General features: G+C 37.9%; 1 protein-coding gene across 2 annotated transcripts; it reads left to right on the top strand.

Annotated features, from left to right (window-relative positions):
- The first annotated feature begins 16 nt into the window (after positions 1-16).
- rgs9a (regulator of G protein signaling 9a) lies at positions 17-17,567 on the top strand. 2 transcript variants are annotated; one of them, XM_051716675.1, is made up of 17 exons: positions 17-163; positions 1,559-1,655; positions 2,587-2,637; positions 4,255-4,361; positions 4,479-4,530; positions 4,715-4,773; positions 4,859-4,935; positions 5,171-5,252; positions 5,383-5,445; positions 11,962-11,991; positions 12,089-12,150; positions 12,275-12,388; positions 12,490-12,605; positions 14,386-14,473; positions 15,173-15,311; positions 15,520-15,602; positions 16,139-17,567. In XM_051716675.1, exons 1-17 carry the CDS (start codon positions 98-100, stop codon positions 16,293-16,295), a joined length of 1,443 nt encoding a protein of 480 aa, XP_051572635.1. In that variant the 5' UTR covers positions 17-97; the 3' UTR covers positions 16,296-17,567. The 2 variants fall into 2 exon arrangements, with proteins under 2 accessions (XP_051572635.1, XP_051572636.1); XM_051716676.1 differs by lacking the exon at positions 17-163 and adding an exon at positions 1,220-1,264.
- The last annotated feature ends 133 nt before the right edge of the window (positions 17,568-17,700 follow it).

A 17,700-nucleotide genomic window follows, 5' to 3' on the forward strand; every position in this document is an offset into this window, starting at 1 on the left:
CAGCGGGGATCTGCACTGTCCACTCACTCTTATAAAAGGGCCGTTTGAGTAGAGGATTTGTTTTCATCTTTTACATTTATTTTTCGTGGACTGCAAAATGACAATTAGATCAGACCGGGATCATGGTCAACATTATCGGCCACGGATGGCCTGCCTTAAAAAGGTAAGATGCTTCTTTAGATATAGCAAGGTATTTGTTATTATTTATTTAGTCTGCTAATATACTTTGTTGAACATTTAACCCCATTTTCTGGACCTTATAGCTTATATTTAGCTGTCTGTGCCTTTGCTATACTGTAAAATCACATGCAGGTCTAAATTTAAATAAAATAAATTAAGTGATCCTTTTAATTTTTTATTTTTATTAAAAGTGCTTAAAGGAATATTCAGTAAAAGTTAAGCTCAATCAGCAGCATTTGTGACCATGTTAATTTGCACAAAAAATATATTTAGACTCGTTTCTCTTTTTCTTTAAAAAGAGCAAAAATTGAGGTTAAAGTGTGGCTCTTACAATGGAAGTGAATGGGAGCAATTATTTGGAGGGTTAAAAGGCAGAAATGTGAAGCTTATAATTTTATAAAAGCACTTACATTATCCTTCAGTTAAAACTCATGTATTATTTGAGCTGTAAATTTGTTTAAATCATAATTTTACGGTCATTTTAGGGGTTTAGGGTTTGTTGACAATGTTGTCATGTCAACAAAGTTGTAAAATTGGATTTAACTTTTCACAGAAAAGGTTAGTAAGTGATTTTATCACACTAAAATCATGTTAACATGCATATTGTTTACATCTTGTGGCTATACTTTGGAAATAGTGAGTATTTTAATATTTACAGATTGACCCCATTCACTTCCATTTTTTGCTTTCCCTCAAGTAAATGAGGGATGAAATACATTTCTGTTGTAATCAACATTATGCCACAAATGCTGTCGATTGAGCTGAACTTGTATTAAAGCCGGAATATTCTTTTAATGCTACAATATGTAACAGTAGAATACATCAACAAAAATTATATTCCTTTATCTCAGCATGCATAGAGAATATCTGAACCTTTGACCTTTTCACACACATGACCTCTTTTGATTCCATCCCCCCACAAGTTTTGGTTTATTCTGAGCTTCTTGAAGAGATCTTGAATTCATTGAAAAGGTAAAAGAGCTTTCAGACTTCAAAGCCAATTAGCTTGGCATCATGCCACATGACAGCTTGAGTTAAGAGCTCCAGTTCTTACTAATTTCAAAGGCCATAATGATTCCAAAGCGTAAGTTATTTAAATTTTTTTGTTGTTGAAGATTTTGTCTTTTATTTTTTTTTTCTATCAGAGGGCATTTAATAAAGTTTAATATCCCAATTTTTAATCCAAGCTTACTTAGGGTCCCCCTGTATATCTGAACAAGTTATTCTGATATTTGAAGGTCACGGCTGATTTTCACTTGAAAGAAAGCTGAATATGACTAAATATGCCTAGCTAGATGTGAACACTGTGATGCATTGAATGTCAATAGTTGTTGGGGCTGTACCTAAGACATTTGAACTCATTTCCTGAATGTCTCAGGTGGAGGCCATTGTGGTAGAGATGCAGAACTCAAAGAATGGAGTCAAAGCATCAGAACAGAAGCTAAACATTACAGTCATTCCCCATGCCATGGCCGGTGAGTTTGTGTGGTAATGTAGTAAGCTTCTTTTGATTTTGATTTTGGTTTGAAATGGTATGATGTTTAATGTGAGCACATCATCTATTTTATTGTATTTGTCGTCATTGCAGTTTGGAAAGGATATTTTACAAAACTTGTGCACTTTGTTATACTGTGCTATACAATCTACGAAAATACTATAGCACAAAAGACTTAGGTTGATATACAGAGACAAGCTTTGTGCTGCCACTGATCATAATCTGAGGGCGCTTGCTATATACAGCAGCCTTCAATTGGATGAGATCTTTGCTACTTTAGGCTCAAATCTCAGCAAGGATTGTTGACACATCTAGTGAGTAACAAATCTAGTGAGCCAGGAACTTTAAGTACATCTTGCATAAAGACTTAATGGCAACAATAAGACTGAACACATTAACATACGTTAAGGCAAAAGTTGACATGAATTTACAGTGTACAGAACTTTAACATAATTTATTAATGTTTCTTATTGTTAATTTTTGCATATACAAATACGTGTTTAACATTCAAAGTTGTATGCTTACATGAGTTCGTGCCTTAACGGCCAAACTAACTAACAATTAAAAATAGTATATTTATAAAAGACCATTAACCAAGATTAATAAATATTGTAAATAAATATAGTATGTTGATAATTAATAATGCATTAAATACAATTAACTTATAGATCCATTCTGAAGTGTTACTGACTTAATTTTCAGATGTAATAATGTGAAAATGTTTGCCCTTTCTAAAGCAGTATACACATGTACAAAGCAGTGGTTGGCTACAGTTTATTGTTGGGACATGCACTAATATGCTTAATCATTGTTTACCTAAATGTTTTATTTTAAAGCCTGTCATTATGGTAATTGTTATGCTCACTGCACACTTGTGCTCTCCACACATCTTCATTTCCTTTTTCTGACAGGTCAGGACATTCTTGCATGGATTGCCAACCACATGAAGACAACTAACGAAGGTAAGTGTGAAAATGCCTTGTTTTGAGTAATTAATGGTCCAGAAGTCTTAAAGGTGTCATGACATGAGGAATCAAATTTTCCTTGTTCTTTTGACATATAAGAGGTCATTGTACTATAAAAACCTACTATAATTTTCAGAACTCAAAACTTACTCCTCACTGCAAAAAGAGCATTTGTTGAAACCAAGCTACCAAAATGACTCGTTCTTTACTTCCTCCACATTGTGATATTACACTGTGGTAGACATTTCATCTAACCGCCTCCACGACAACAAATCATCACCTATGCTGCATCCGAATATCCATACTTCTCTACTATATAGGATGCCAAAAACAGTATGCAAATTGAGTAGTATGTCCAAATCCTCAGTATTCATGAAGCAGTAAGCGAGAAATACCCAGATGACCTACTATTTCCGGCAAGATTTTGAAGTGCGGATCGACTTGACACTTAACGATCCCTTAATCCCTCGGGAGTTGAGGCGACGTCCAGTTCAAAACACTGGATTTAAAGGAACGCCGGTGAATTGCGAGGCGCACGGCTCTTCTCAACTATAATGCAATATATACCAAGATAATTGTTCCTTGTGCTTGAATGGTGCTTGTTTATCAAAAACCAAAGCAGATAGTTTTCGCGGTCGTTGTTATAACGTCATATATTCAGGTCACGAGATGATGCCAACGTCCCCAGATGAAGTATATTTGAAATCTATTCATACTACTCGCATGAATACCTAAAATAACGTACTGTTTTACCAGCTGAGAAGTGCGTCCTTAAACGAATACAGTACATACTGTGACCGTATGTGATTTCGGACAAAGCACTACTTACCTTATCACTTCTGTAGCCCGCCCAGCAGCGTTGATCAATGAGATGGCAAGAAAAGATCAGGTTAGTCAAGAGCAGAGAGCCAATCATAACACTGGGCGTTTACTGTCAACTCTTAAAGGAGAAGCAGCACCAAAACCGAGTGTTTCTAACCGAGAGTCAGAATGAGGGTGGGAAATGATCATGTTTTACAAATATATGACTTTTTTGTGCATTAAACTTTACTAATATTATAAGTAAACCTCCAGTCTGGTCTCCTAAGGAACCAGATTGGCCCGGTTGCTAGGGAGGTTAGAGTCACATGGGATAACTTCCCCGTGGTTGCTATAATGTGGTTCTCACTCTCGGTGGAGCGCGTAGTGTGTTGTGCGTGGATGCAACGGTGGATGGTGTGAAGCCTCCACACGTGCTATGTCACCACGGTAATGCGCTCAACAAGCCACGTGATAAGATGCGCTGATTGACAGTCTCAGACGCGGAGGTAACTGAGATTCATCCTCCGGCACCCGGATTGAGGCGAGTCACTACGCCACCATGTTTCTTCCTCACTGGGAATTGGGCATTCCAAAAATAAATAATAATAATAATAATAATAATAATAATAATAATTATATATATATATATATATATATATATATATATATATATATATATATATAATATTATATTATAAGTAAACCTAAAAGAACATTTTAAAATAATAACAAAATTCATGTCAAGACCCCTTTAAAATGTGTTTGATTTACATTATTATTGAACAATAATGTCCTTTGATTTCCTTATGCCAGAGGCTCAAGCATTTGGCACAATGTTAGTGGCATACGGTTACATCTACCCTCTAGAGGACCACAAAAAGCTTGTCCTAAAAGGAGATGGAAGTTTGTACCGCTTTCAGGTAATTGTGTCATGTGAATAATTCTAACAAGTTTTTATATGGCAGGAGAACCTATGATTTTCTAAATGTTTTAATAGTGGTGAATAGTAACCTGGTGCCCTTTTATACTATCCATAGACTCCCTATTTCTGGCCTGTGCAGAAATGGAAGGCTGAAGACACAGATTATGGTTTGTGATCTAAAATAACAATTTTAAAGCAGTGCATCGAATCTGAATCTGTTGTAAAGTTTCAAGAAGGAGTTACTGGTCAAGCGATACATTTACATATTTAAAGAGACAATTATATTTCACAATCTCTTAATGAAAATGAAAAGATTGAAAAAAGAACATGTTTCTTTCTTCCTTACTGAAGCAATCTATCTGGCAAAAAGAAACATTCGAAAAAAGGGAGTGCTTGATGCCCATGAACAGGTACGCACAGGTTCTGTTCACATTTAGTTATCCCTTGGAAGACAAAGCAATGTCATTATACCATAATGCTGTTTTATTGTAACAGGAAGAATACAACAAGCTTCACAAATGGATGAACCACAAGTGGGATTTTATTGTAATGCAAGCAAAAGAGCAGTACCAGTGAGTATTTACTGTATAGTCTCTCCTGCCATGTAAAACTTAATTACATAGTTACTATTTCAGTCTATAATCAGCTAAATTTGTATCATATTGCTGCCCCTATTATATCCATTATTCATTTCTTCATAACTCTAAAGCACCTTGAGAATGTGTTTTACTTTTGAGAATGGAGATGATAATACATCAAGTACTTGCAGTATATTATTTTATTGTGTTTTTTCTGTGTGCTGGGAAGTGCTGGGAAGGAGCGTAAGAAGCCAGACAGAGTGGTGTTCGACTGTCAGGAGAGAGCCTACTGGATAGTCCAAAGGCCTCCAGTAAGTGGTTGGCAGAAGTGACCAGTGTTTGCTGGTGGTAGTTGCTCTTTGTGTTACTTCTAATTGACAATGCTTTGAATGCATTATCAGGAGAATAAAATCAACATCTTTGTTTTCCTTTCCTCCACAGCCACGAACTCACAGTGCCATGGATTATGGTGTGGATCGCCATATTGATCCTAATACAGAGGAGGTAATTGGTAAGTTTCCACGTGATCCACCAAAATCTGTTGAGCAAGAGTCAAAAATGACCATCTGAGGGAATAAGTCTGGAATGCTACTTGCTGGAAGGATCTCCTCCTGTTGTAAAGTTAAAGGAGTATTCTGGGTTCAATACAAGTTAAGCTCAGTTGACAGCATTTGTGACATAAGGTTGATTACCACAAATAAAAAATTTGGACTTTTCTTTTTTTCTTATAAAGCAAATATCAAGGTTTTTGTGAGGCACTTACATTGGAAGTGAATGGGGCCAATTTTTGGAGAGTTTAAACAGAAATGTGAAGCTTATAATTTTACAAAAGGACACATTAATTCTTCTATTAAAACTCATGTGTTGTATGAGTTTTAAAGTTTTTTATATCGTCGTTTTTTCAGTTGTTTTAGGGTTTTAGTGTTTACCGCATTACGTCGTCATGGCAACAAAGTTGTAAAATTGGATATAACTTTACAGAGAAAAGGTTAGCGAGTGATTTTATCACACTAAAATCATGTTAACATGCATATTGTTTACATTTTGTCAATACGTTTGAAACAGTGAGTATTTTAATGTTTGCAGATTGGCCCCTTTCACTTCCATTGTAAGTGTCTCACTGTAACCTCGATTTTTGTTTTTTAAAGAAAAGGAGGGACGAGTCAAAATAAATGTTTGTGGTACAAATACTGTCGATTGATCTTAACTTGTATTGAACTCGGAATATTCCTTTAAAATCCCAAAAGGTGCTCTTTGGTTAGGTTTTGTTCATTGCATTTAGAAAAATAGTCCAAGGCAATTCTAGTACAAGAGTTAAAAAGCCTATACTTTTGTTTGGCTAGTCCCACATGGACATTAAATAATTTATTAGATTTTTTTAAATGTCCATGTGTGACTAGCCAAACAAAAATAAAGGCTTTTTAACTTTTGTACCAGAAGTACCACCAGACCATCTTAAAACTACTAAATAAACAGCACTAAAGCTTGATGTCACTTGATTTTATATAAAAGCATCAGTCCCAACTATCACAAAGGCCAATGAATTCACCCAAAAGTTAACATTCTATCATCATTTACTTACACTAATGTTGTTCCAAACCAATATGGCTTTCTCTGTTCCATATAAGGAGATCCACAAAAGATGTAAGGCATCCCTCAGTCACCATTCACTTTCATTCCATCTTTTTTTGATAAAAATGTAAATCAGAATCAGCTTTATTGCCAAGTATGCTTGCACATACAAGGAATTTGTCTTGGTGACAGGAGCTTCCAGTGTACAACAATACAAAAACAGCAGAAAGACATAGATAATAATAAAAAATAATTATACACATACGTACAGACGCACACACACATGGGTAGTGTAAATCTAATACAATCTGTTATGTACAGTGCAAATACAAATCTGCTATGTACAGTGCAAATGTTTTTTTTTGTTTTTTTTGTTTTGTTTTTTTCTCTCAGAGGAATGAAATGGCAGAAGAGGTTGGATGCGTTGGATAAATATAAAAAAGACTGAACTGTGCAATACACAGTTATTGCTCAATGGGGCAATTTAACTGTTCATGAGATGGATAGCCTTAGGGAAAAAACTGTTCCTGTGCCTGACGGTTCTGGTGCTCAGAGCTCTGAAGCGTCGGCCAGAAGGCAACAGTTCAAAAAGGTAGTGGGCAGGGTGAGTGGGGTCCAGAGTGATTTTTCCAGCCTTTTTCCTCACTCTGGAAGTGTATAGTTCTTGAAGGGGGGGCAGAGGGCAACCAATAATCCTCTCAGCAGTCCAAACTTCTGATGTCTGATTTCGTAGCTGAACCAAACCAGACAGTTATTGAAGTGCAGAGGACAGACTCAATCACTGCTGAGTAAAACCGTATCAGCAGCGCCTGTGGTAGGTTGAATTTCCTCACTAGCGAAGGAAGTACAACCTCTGCTGGGCCTTTTTCACAATGGAGTCAATGTGGGTCTCCCACTTCAGGTCCTGTGAGATGGTAGTGCCCAGGAACCTGAATGACTCCACTGCTGCCACAATGCTGTTTAGAATGGTGAGGGGGGTCAGTGTTGGGGTGTTCCTCCTAAAGTCCACAGTCATCTCCACCGTTTTGAGTGTGTTCAGCTCAAGGTTGTTTTGACTGCACCAGACAGCCAGCTGTTCAACCTCCTTTCTGTATGCAGATTCATTGTCATCTTGGATGAGGCCGATGACAGTGGTGTCGTCTGCAAACTTAAGGAGCTTGACAGAGGGGTCCTTGGCGATGCAGTCATTGGTGTAGAGGGAGAAGAGTAGTGGGGAGAGCACACATCCCTGGGGGGCACCAGTGCTGATTGTACAGGTGCTAGAAGTGAGTTTACCCTGTCTCACAAGCTGCTGCCTGTCCGTCAGAAAGCTGGTAATCCACTGACAGATAGACATGGGAACAGAGAGTTGGTGTAATTTATTCTGGAGTATAGCTGGGATGATGGTGTTGAAAGGAGTAGGGGGGAGGAGGGGGGTTGCAGGAGGTGTTGGTGTTTGTGTGAAATTAAGTTCAGAGTGGGTGTTAGGTTTGAGATTGGGCCTTTCAAATCTACAGAAGAACACATTCAGGTCGTCAGCCAGTTGTTGGTTCCCTACATGGTTGGGTGTAGGAGTCCTGTAATTTGTGAGTTGTTTCATGCCACTCCACACTGGTGCAGGGTCGTTAGCTGAAAACTTGTTTTTCAGCTTCTCAGAGTATCTTTTAGCAACTCTTGATTTCCTTGTTCAGTGTGTTCCTGGCCTGATTGTACAAGACTTTATCCCCAACTCTGTAAGCATCCTCTTTGGCCTGACGAAGCTGCCTGAGCTCTGCTGTAAACCACGGTTTGTCGTTGTAGAACTTTAAATAAGTCCTAGTAGGAATGCACATATCCTCACAGAAACTGATATATGATGAAACAGTATCTGTGAGCTCGTCCAGGTCTGTGGCTGCAGCCTCAAAAACACTCCAATCCATGCAATCGAAGCAGGCTTGTTGTTCCCGCTCTGCTTCATTGGTCCATCTCTTTACAGTCCTTACTACTGGCTTGGTTGATTTTAATTTCTGCCTGTAGGTTGGAAGAAGATGAACCAGACAGTGATCAGAGAGTCCCAAAGCTGCTCTAGGGACAGAGCGATATGCATCCTTTATTGTTGTGTAACAATGATCCAGTATGTTCCTGTCTCTGGTGGGGCATGTGATGTGCTGTTTGCATTTGGGCAGTTCACGTGTGAGATTTGCTTTGTTAAAATCCCCAAGAATAATAATAACTGAGTCCGGGTATTGTTGTTCCATGTCTGTGATTTGATCAGCCAGCTGTTGCAGCGCTGTGTTCAAACACGCGTTTGGCGCGATATACACACTCACCAGAATAAACCAGGAGAACTCCCGTGGCGAGTAGAAAGGCTTACAGTTAATAAAGAGTGCTTCCAAATTAGGACAGCACATCCTCTTTAACGTTGTTACATCTGTACACCAACTTTCATTGATATAAAAGCATGTTCCACCGCCTCTCATTTTCCCCGTTAACTCCGCGATGTAACAGATGTAACGCGTTGTCCGGAATGGCTTTACTCAGCCAGGTTTCTGCGAAGCACAAGGCAGCAGAGGTTGAAAAGTCCTTGTTTGTGTGGTTGAGGAGATGTAGTTCGTCCGTTTTGTTAGGAAGAGAGCGGAGATTCGCTAAGTGAATACTCGGCAGCGCTGTTTGAAATCCGTGCTGACGGAGTTTGACCAGCACACCGGCTCGTCTCCCTCACCTGCGTCTCTTGAACAGCAGAGCTGTGCCTCCAACTAAAATGTCTAGCAAAACGTCTGAATATTCGAAAACCGGGAAAAGATTGTCTGGTATATGCTGTCGAATGTTCAGCAGTTTGTCTCTGTTAAAACTGACTGGAAAAAGATTACTAAACACAGGACAAACAAACAAAAACAACAAAAGAACTGAGGAGCTCCACACCGAGGCAGCCATCCGCGGCACCATCATGATGAACAAATAATGACTGAAGCCCAAAGTATATTTCAGTTTTGACACAAATGTTTGGCATCTGCACACAGTCAAATGCCAGCCTTTCAAAGTATACTTCATTGGATTGTGTGTGCAAACACGGGTGCTATGAGAGGACTATTTCTCTTCATTAGTTTAGACTCGAGGTGTACAATTGCAGGTATCTCCTGGCCTCTTCATACATGCGCTCTTGACGTTCACATCCACTGTTCTTGTTTCCACCTTCATCTCTGGATGTTTAGCGGTGATTACATCTTCTAGCGCTTCTTCATGACAACAACAACTCAATTGTGAGTGTTGCCACCTTGTGGACCCAATTATTAGTGCAAATAATTCCAGCCGCATGCGCATACTGCGCATTGAGTACACGCAGTTAGAAAAATAGCACCACGCGCATTCAGTGCTCGAACACTCTACTGATGATGACATTTGCATCTCGCATCTTGTACGTGTCTGACCAGAGTATACTTTGGGCTTGAGGCTAACATTCTGCCTAACATTTGTTGATCTCCTCCTATGAAACACTGAAAGTCATATTGGCTTGGAACAACATGATGGTAATTAAATGATGACAGAATGTTAATTTTTGGGTAAACTATTCCCTCAAGCAATTCAGTGCTGTCATTTTTCACAATGGGAGGAACCTGTGCATTTAACACAGGAGCTAAGGTGAATTGTGGAAGGACTACAAAATACACTATGGTTTGAAAGGCTCTAACTATAGAGCCGATTAGTTCTGTGTCTGTCTCAGTCCTGGGATAGCCATAGATTCTCTTGCAATCTTCTTTGCTGTATAAGAGGATTCCTGACCTGCTCTTCTTCCAAGGAGATCCCCACTCACTTCCCCCTTTTCCCCTCACAGGCCTTGTTGGAAGTAATATTAGGACAGCTTAACACTAGGTGGACTATTATATTGCTGATTTGCTGATTATATGGGTCTGCATTGGAAAGCAATTAGCCATCTAAACTCACCAGATTATTGCCAGCAAAAAGTCAAATACCCAAACATTGCATAAAGGGATAGTTCACCCAAAAATGAAAATTCTCTCATCATTTACTCACTCTCATGCCATCATAGATGTATATGACTTTCTTTCTTCAACAGAACACAAACGAAGATTTTTAGAAGAACATTTCAGATCTGTTGGACCATACAATGCAAGTGAAAGTTGGCCAGAAGTTTGAAGGTCCAAAAAGCACATAAAGGCAGCATAAACGTAATCCATCAGACTCCAGTGATTTAATCCATGTCTTCTGAAGCAATGCAATCAGTTTGGGTGAGAAACAGATCAATATTTCAATCCTTTTTTTATTATAAATCTTTACTTTCACTTTCAGAATGTGAAAGTGGAGTTTTATAGTAAAAAAGGACTTTAAAAATGTATCTCCTTCTCACCCACACTTATGATATCGCTACCGAAGGCATGGATTAAACCACTGTAGTTTTATTGATAACTTTTTTGCTGTCTTTTATGTGTTTTTTGGAGCTTCACAATTTTGGCCACCATTCACTTGCATTGACAGAGCTGAGATATTCTTCTAAAAATCTTTAACAGCAGAATAAAGAAAGTCATACACATCTGGGATGGCATGAGTGTGAGTAAATGATGAGAAAATTAAATATTTGGGTGAACTATTCCTTTAAAATGTCAAAAATGTAGAAAAAAAAATAACCCAAATATAAAACTTTCTGGGAAAATAAACCTGTGAAAAACACCCAACTAATGAGTGGATAAGGCCATAGTCAGGAGAGGCACTTTGTTTAATTGTTTGCATTATAAAATGAGGCTGTGATGGATAGAAATACAGTCTGTTCATTGGGTTATACTATTTAAATGTTCTACGTAACATCTAATTATCACAACTCATGTTTTACTGAGTTTTGTGTCCCTCATTTAAATATGGTGTCTATCCTGACTAAGGTCTATAGAATGTCATTGTCAAGCAGAATAATATCATGTTATCTGATAATATGTGGGGTCTGCAAGTGTGTTGGTCTGCTTTGAGAGAGTATACTGTAAATCAGTTGGTGTGACCTCTTTTTCTCTCTTTCCTTTCCACACAGATTTGTCCTTCTAATACTCCTTCAATTTTCAAGATGATTCCGACATACTCATGTAGAATCATAGTGTGCCACAGTATTTTCTTTTTCTTTTCCGGTTTTGTAATTTGTTGCAAACGTTTTCTGATTTGCTGTGATAAAATGAATCTGATAGTTTGTGTTCTGTGTCTTATGACAACAAATATTTTTGAACCCAGTTCTAAACAAGAACTTCATGTTTAAGATAATAATCAAACACAAACCTTTAATTACCTTATTAATTATGACTGTGGCTTTATGTAGATGCTTGTTTGTGTTTGGCAGGATAGCATTTAGATATTGCATGTAGATATCACTCGTGTTTGGCAGGATAGCATGTCGGGTCGCTTTAGAGAGTGTGTTTAGGTAGTTTTGGTAGTTTATTAGTAGCATCTGGTTTGCGATAGTATGTAACAGAATTCTGTTATTGCCTTTTTCAGAAAAAAACCTATGATTACTACAGAAGGATTGTAAGTGACATTGCTTCTTTACAAGCATTTAGAGAACTGCTTGTTTTCATTAATTCCTTTATTTTTATTAATAGTGGTTGGTTCTCTTATATTTTAGATCATCTACACACAGCAGGCCATCATGAGGTCAAGGGTCAAGTCTTCAGTGTCTCTGGGGGCGTAAGTATAAAAATTAAACCTACTTAAACAGAATAGTTGAAGTTAACAAATTTAGATGACACCAAAACATTATTTACTGCTGTGGCACTTGAAATGGGATTAATGTCTGTTTCTTTGCATTCAGCTTTGTTAAGTATATGACAACACGCATAAACCACGACCCGTTCCTGGTACCCTGTCTCCCAAGCAACCCATGGCAAACTGATGATGACACATACTGGGAGCTGAACAGGCCAAGGTAAGACTTCCCTGAGAGCTGTATTGCCCATGTTTTGGGCATTGTATTGATTGCTTACTTTCTAGATTACTTTGTTATACTGTTTTTTTTTTCCCCCACAGTGTTGAAGTTCCCACAAAGATGACAGTTGAACGCTGGTCCTTTAGCTTCTTTGAGTTGCTTAGTGACCCACGGGGCCGTGCAGACTTCAAGATCTTCTTAAAGAAGGAATTCAGTGGTTTGTGAATATTTATTTAATGGTTTTACTATTTGCTGGTATAAAGAAACTAACTCTGGCTATTAAATACACTGGCAGCCAAAAGTTTGGAATAATGTACAGATTTTGCTCTTATGGAAAGAAATTGGTACTTTTATTCATCAAAGTGGCATTCAACTGATCACAATGTATAGTCAGGACATTAATAATATGAAAATTACTATTACAATTTGATAAAAATGTTCAGAACTTCTTAAACTACTTCAAAAAGTTCTCATCAAAAAATCCTCCACATGCAGCAATGACAGCTTTGCAGATCCTTGGCATTTTCTGTCAGTTTATCCAGATACTCAGGTGACATTTCACCCCACACTTCCTGTAGCACTTGCCATAGATGTGGCTGTCTTGTCGGGCACTTCTCACGCACCTTACAGTCTAGCTGATCCCACAAAAGCTCAATGGGGTTAAGATCCATAACACTCTTTTCCAATTATCTGTTGTCAAATGTCTGTGTTTCTTTGTCCACTCTAACCTTTTCTTTTTGTTTTTCTGATTCAAAAGTGCCTTTATCTTTGCAATTCTTCCCATAAGGCCCACACCTCTGAGTCTTCTCTTTACTCTTGTACATGAAACTGGTGTTGAGTGGGTAGAATTCAATGAAGCTGTCAGCTGAGGACATATGAGGCGTCTATTTCTCAAACTAGAGACTCTGATGTACTTATCCTCTTGTTTAGTTGTACATCTGGCCTTCCACTTCTCTTTCTGAACTTGTTAGAGCCAGTTGTCTTTTGTCTTTGAAGACTGTAGTGTACACCTTTGTAAGAAATCTTCAGTTTTTTGGCAATTTCAAGCATTGTATAGCCTTCATTCCTTAAAAACAATGATTGACTGACAAGTTTCTAGAGAAAGCTGTTTCTTTTTTGCCATTTTTGACCTAATATTGACCTTAAGACATCCCAGTCTATTGCATACAGTGGCAACTCAAAAACAAACACAAAGACAATGTTAAGCTTCATTTAACGAACCAAATAGCTGGGGGCCTGGGTAGCTCAGCAAACAAAGACACTGACTACCACACCAGGAGTCACAAATTCGAATCCAGGGCATGCTGAGTGACTCCAGTCTGGCTTCCTAAGCAACCAATTGGCCCGGTTGCTAGGGTGGGTAGAGTCACATTGGGTTAACCTCCTCGTGGTCGCTATAATGTGTGGTTCTCGCTCTCGGTGGAGCGCATGGTGAGTTGTGCGTGGATGTTGCGGAGAATAGCGTAAAGCCTCCACATGCGCTAGGTCTCCGCGGTAACGCACTCAACAAGCCACGTGATAAGATGCACGGATTGATGGTCTCAGATGTGGAGGCAACTGAGATTCGTCCTCCACCACCCAGATTGAGGCGAGTCACTATGCCACCACGAGGACCTAGAGTGCATTGGGAATTGGGCGTTCCAAATTGGGGAGAAAATCCAAAAAAAAAAAAAAAAAAAAATGAACCAAGTAGCTTTTAACTGTGTTTGATATTATGGCAAGTGATTTTCTTGTACCAAATTAGCAATTTAGCATGTGTTGGAGTGATGGCTGCTGGAAATGGGGCCTGTCTAGATTTGATCAAAAATGACTTTTTTCAAATAGTGATGGTGCTGCTTTTTACATCAGTTATCTCCTGACTATACTTTGTGATCGGTTGAATGCCACTTTGGTGAATTAAAGTACCAATTTCCTTCCGAAACAGCAAAATCTGTAAATTATTCCAAACTTTTGGCCGCCAGTGTATATTCAAATGTTTTGATCTATTTTCACTGTAGGTGAGAATTTGGCTTTCTGGGAAGCCGCTGAGGAAATAAAATGGGGCACAGCAGCTTCTATGTCAGAGAAGGCAGAGACTATTTTCAAGTGAGACATAATATTTTTTAAATAAAGGAGTTAAAGGGATAGTTCACCCAAAAATGAAAATTCTCTCATAATTTACTCAACCTCATGCCATCCCAGATGTGTATTACTTTCTTTCTTCTGCTGAACACAAACAAAGATTTTTAGAAGAATATATCAGCTCTGTATGTCCTTTTTACTACAAAATGTCCACTTTCACTTTCTCATTCTTCTTGTTTTGTTTTTGCCGATTCACATTCTTTGTGCATATCACCACCTGGGCAGGGAGGAGAACTTATGGTAAAAAAAAAAAAAAAAAGACTTAAATATTGATCTGTTTCTTACCCACACTTATATTGCTTCTGAAGACATGGATTAACCACTGGAGTCATATGGGTTACTTTTATGCTGCCTTTATGTGATTTTGTTTTTTTTGGTGCTTCAAACCACCATTCACTTGCATTGTATGGACCTACAGAGCTTTTTTCATTTGTGCTCTGCAGAAGAAAGACATACATCTAGGATGTCATGACGATGAGTAAATGATGAGAGAATTTATATTTTTGGGGTGAACTATTCCTTTAAATTTACAATCCACTTTTCAGTAATCGAGTGTTTTCAAGTATTTAAAGAAAAACTAGATCTCCATACATTTACATGTATTTGGCATGAGCAGCCTCTCTTTTATAGCATTTATGTACATGCTTATTATCCATATTGTAGAACGTTCCTGGCCCCAGGAGCACCACGTTGGATCAATATTGATGGCAGAACCATGGGTCTTACTGTAAAGGGATTGGAACATCCTCACCGCTTTGTACTGGATGCTGCCCAGACCCATATCTTCATGCTGATGAAAAAGGTATTATCTTAAGCAGAGCACTCTAACTTCCTAGATCTGTGGCTTCAATCCAGGCCTGTTTCAATGTGATTTAAAAAAAAAACACAAGACTGACCACTTGCAGTCTGTACATGCTCAGTAATTTGAACAACCCCATATGGACATTTCACACTGGACATTTCTAATGTAGCTCTCACTGAACTCAAATGTTTTTGTTTTTTTCATTTAGGATACCTTTTATCGCTACCTGAAGTCACCAGTTTACAAGGAAATACAGAAAAAGGCCATTTCACCTGAACCACATAATTTCTCGTAAGTCTGTTGATTAATATAACTGTTCAGATTTAGTCCTAAAACTTGGAAGAGAATTCGCACTTTTGAGCCATGGGTTAATTACATGTCAGTCTTATGATGTGTAATTAGGCGGACAACCGTTGTAGTCATTATATAGCAACTTGTTCGCAACATAATGTTTTTAAACCAAATGTAAACTTTTGAACAGTTTAAAATGAACTTTTGATGTATGCTTGTGTGTAGTAAATGTTTTAGACCAAAACTGGAAAATAAAAATGTTTACCACAGACTACTCGAAAACTACTTTTCTAAAACCTATTAAAAAAACTCCCATGGCGAATTCGCTTTCGTTTTGGCCATCAGCTTGACGTCATGACTGAACAGCTCAATACATCCTTTCCTGTACTGGTTTTGCAACTACTTTTTCTAAGACTTCACTGCAAATCCCCAGTAATTTAGATGGCACTGAAATCTCATTGTAAAAACTGTAAAAACAAACCATTTACCGCCATGAAACAGAGTTATAAATGTGCCTTTTCTCTCTCTACTTTCAGTGATGCTCAGCTGGAGCACAATGCCAGGAACCGCAAGCCTGGCATCCACCCTATCATCATCTGGCAACAGGAACAGGAAGAGAAAGCCAAGGCAGCAGCTGCAGCTGGACCCATAGACATTAAAAAGTTAATGGCCAACAAATTAGATCGCAAATAGAAAGTTGCAGGCCACGGGTCAGGACAGAGAGCCATTCTGGAAAAGCTTTACAAAAATCCTGTTTGCACCCTAACTAAAAAAAAGAGACCCATAAAATGGTTTAATGATTCTTGTGTGCTCTACAGATCCAGTACAAAGTATAGAGCTAAATTTACACATGAAACTGGTTACGTCCTGAAATTATATGTAAATGAAAATATGACAATGAAGCAAAGGGAGGGTGGCACTGATACATAAAATATGTACATTTGACAGCTGATATATTTTTGTAGTTGGCTACATTGGGCAACAAAATGTCATAAACACATTCCTAGTGGGAATTATACATGGAAGACCAATGTCATAACTTTTTTTTGGTTTTGACATCTGCATGACATCAACACAGCACTTGCATTCCATTTAATCAGTGTTCACCTGTATAGCAGTTTCCCATTTATAGTGTGAACATGTTTTGCATGTGTGTACACGTGTACAATAGTCATGGTAAATGCTCTCTCATTCCTGCAATGAATATGCAGTGTATTCAACAGTATAACAAGAAAAGGCAGCATGTTCTTTGTTTCAGTGTTATATGGCATTTATTACAATACCTGTAGTGTGAAGGAAGCTTCTTTGAAAATTTAGCTTGCCAAGCTACTAACTACTGATTAGCTACCCATTAGTAGTAAAAGCTACTTAAAGAGACAATATTTTTACTATTAAAGTTACTATGCACTGTAAATTTACTATTTATATGCATGCAATAGTATGCCAGTGTAGTATACAAAAGCACATGTGTATAAGTATACATTTAATAGGTAGAAGGTAGATTGTAGGATAAATGCTAAAGCATAACACACACATACTATATAGAGTACTATGCAAAAGTCTTAGTCACACAAGATGTTTCACAAAGCATTTGCTTTAAGATGGTTATTTATATCTTCAGCTTTAGTGTGTCAATAGGAAATATAAAGGTTAGACTCCCAAACATTACTTTTGCAAATAGAATAGAAGAACAGGGAGCCCTGCAACAAATGGCATGGCCCCCACAGAGCAACCACTGAACATTGAGTCTGTCTGGGATTACATGAAGAGACGGCCTAAATAGATAGTTCTTCTATGGCAAATTCAAGAATCATGAAAAATCCTATCTGCCAACAACCAATAAAAACTGTGTCCAGGTGGTGCTGTTTTGATGACAAAGGTGGTCACATCAAATATTGATTTATATTTTTTATGTTTACTGGACTTTGTATGACGTTAATTGATAAATGAAAACTATTTATGGAATTATTTTTGAAGAAATCCTCACTATTCAACATCTTACACAAGTGCCTAAAACAGTATATATGGGTTAGGTAAAGTAAAATTAGTAAAAAAAAAAAAAAAAAAATTATAACGATAAACAGGTTTAATTTTCAAC

The sequence above is a fragment of the Myxocyprinus asiaticus genome, chromosome 14 (genome assembly GCF_019703515.2).
Source record: "Myxocyprinus asiaticus isolate MX2 ecotype Aquarium Trade chromosome 14, UBuf_Myxa_2, whole genome shotgun sequence".
NCBI lineage: Eukaryota > Metazoa > Chordata > Actinopteri > Cypriniformes > Catostomidae > Myxocyprinus > Myxocyprinus asiaticus.

Coding starts and splice junctions, on each gene's coding strand:
- rgs9a (XM_051716675.1), top strand. CDS start 98: ATGACAATTAGATCAGACCGGGATCATGGTCAACATTATCGGCCACGG. Junction 1,656..2,586: donor CATTCCCCATGCCATGGCCG/GTGAGTTTGTGT, acceptor TTTTTCTGACAG/GTCAGGACATTCTTGCATGG. Junction 4,936..5,170: donor CAAGCAAAAGAGCAGTACCA/GTGAGTATTTAC, acceptor TGTGCTGGGAAG/TGCTGGGAAGGAGCGTAAGA.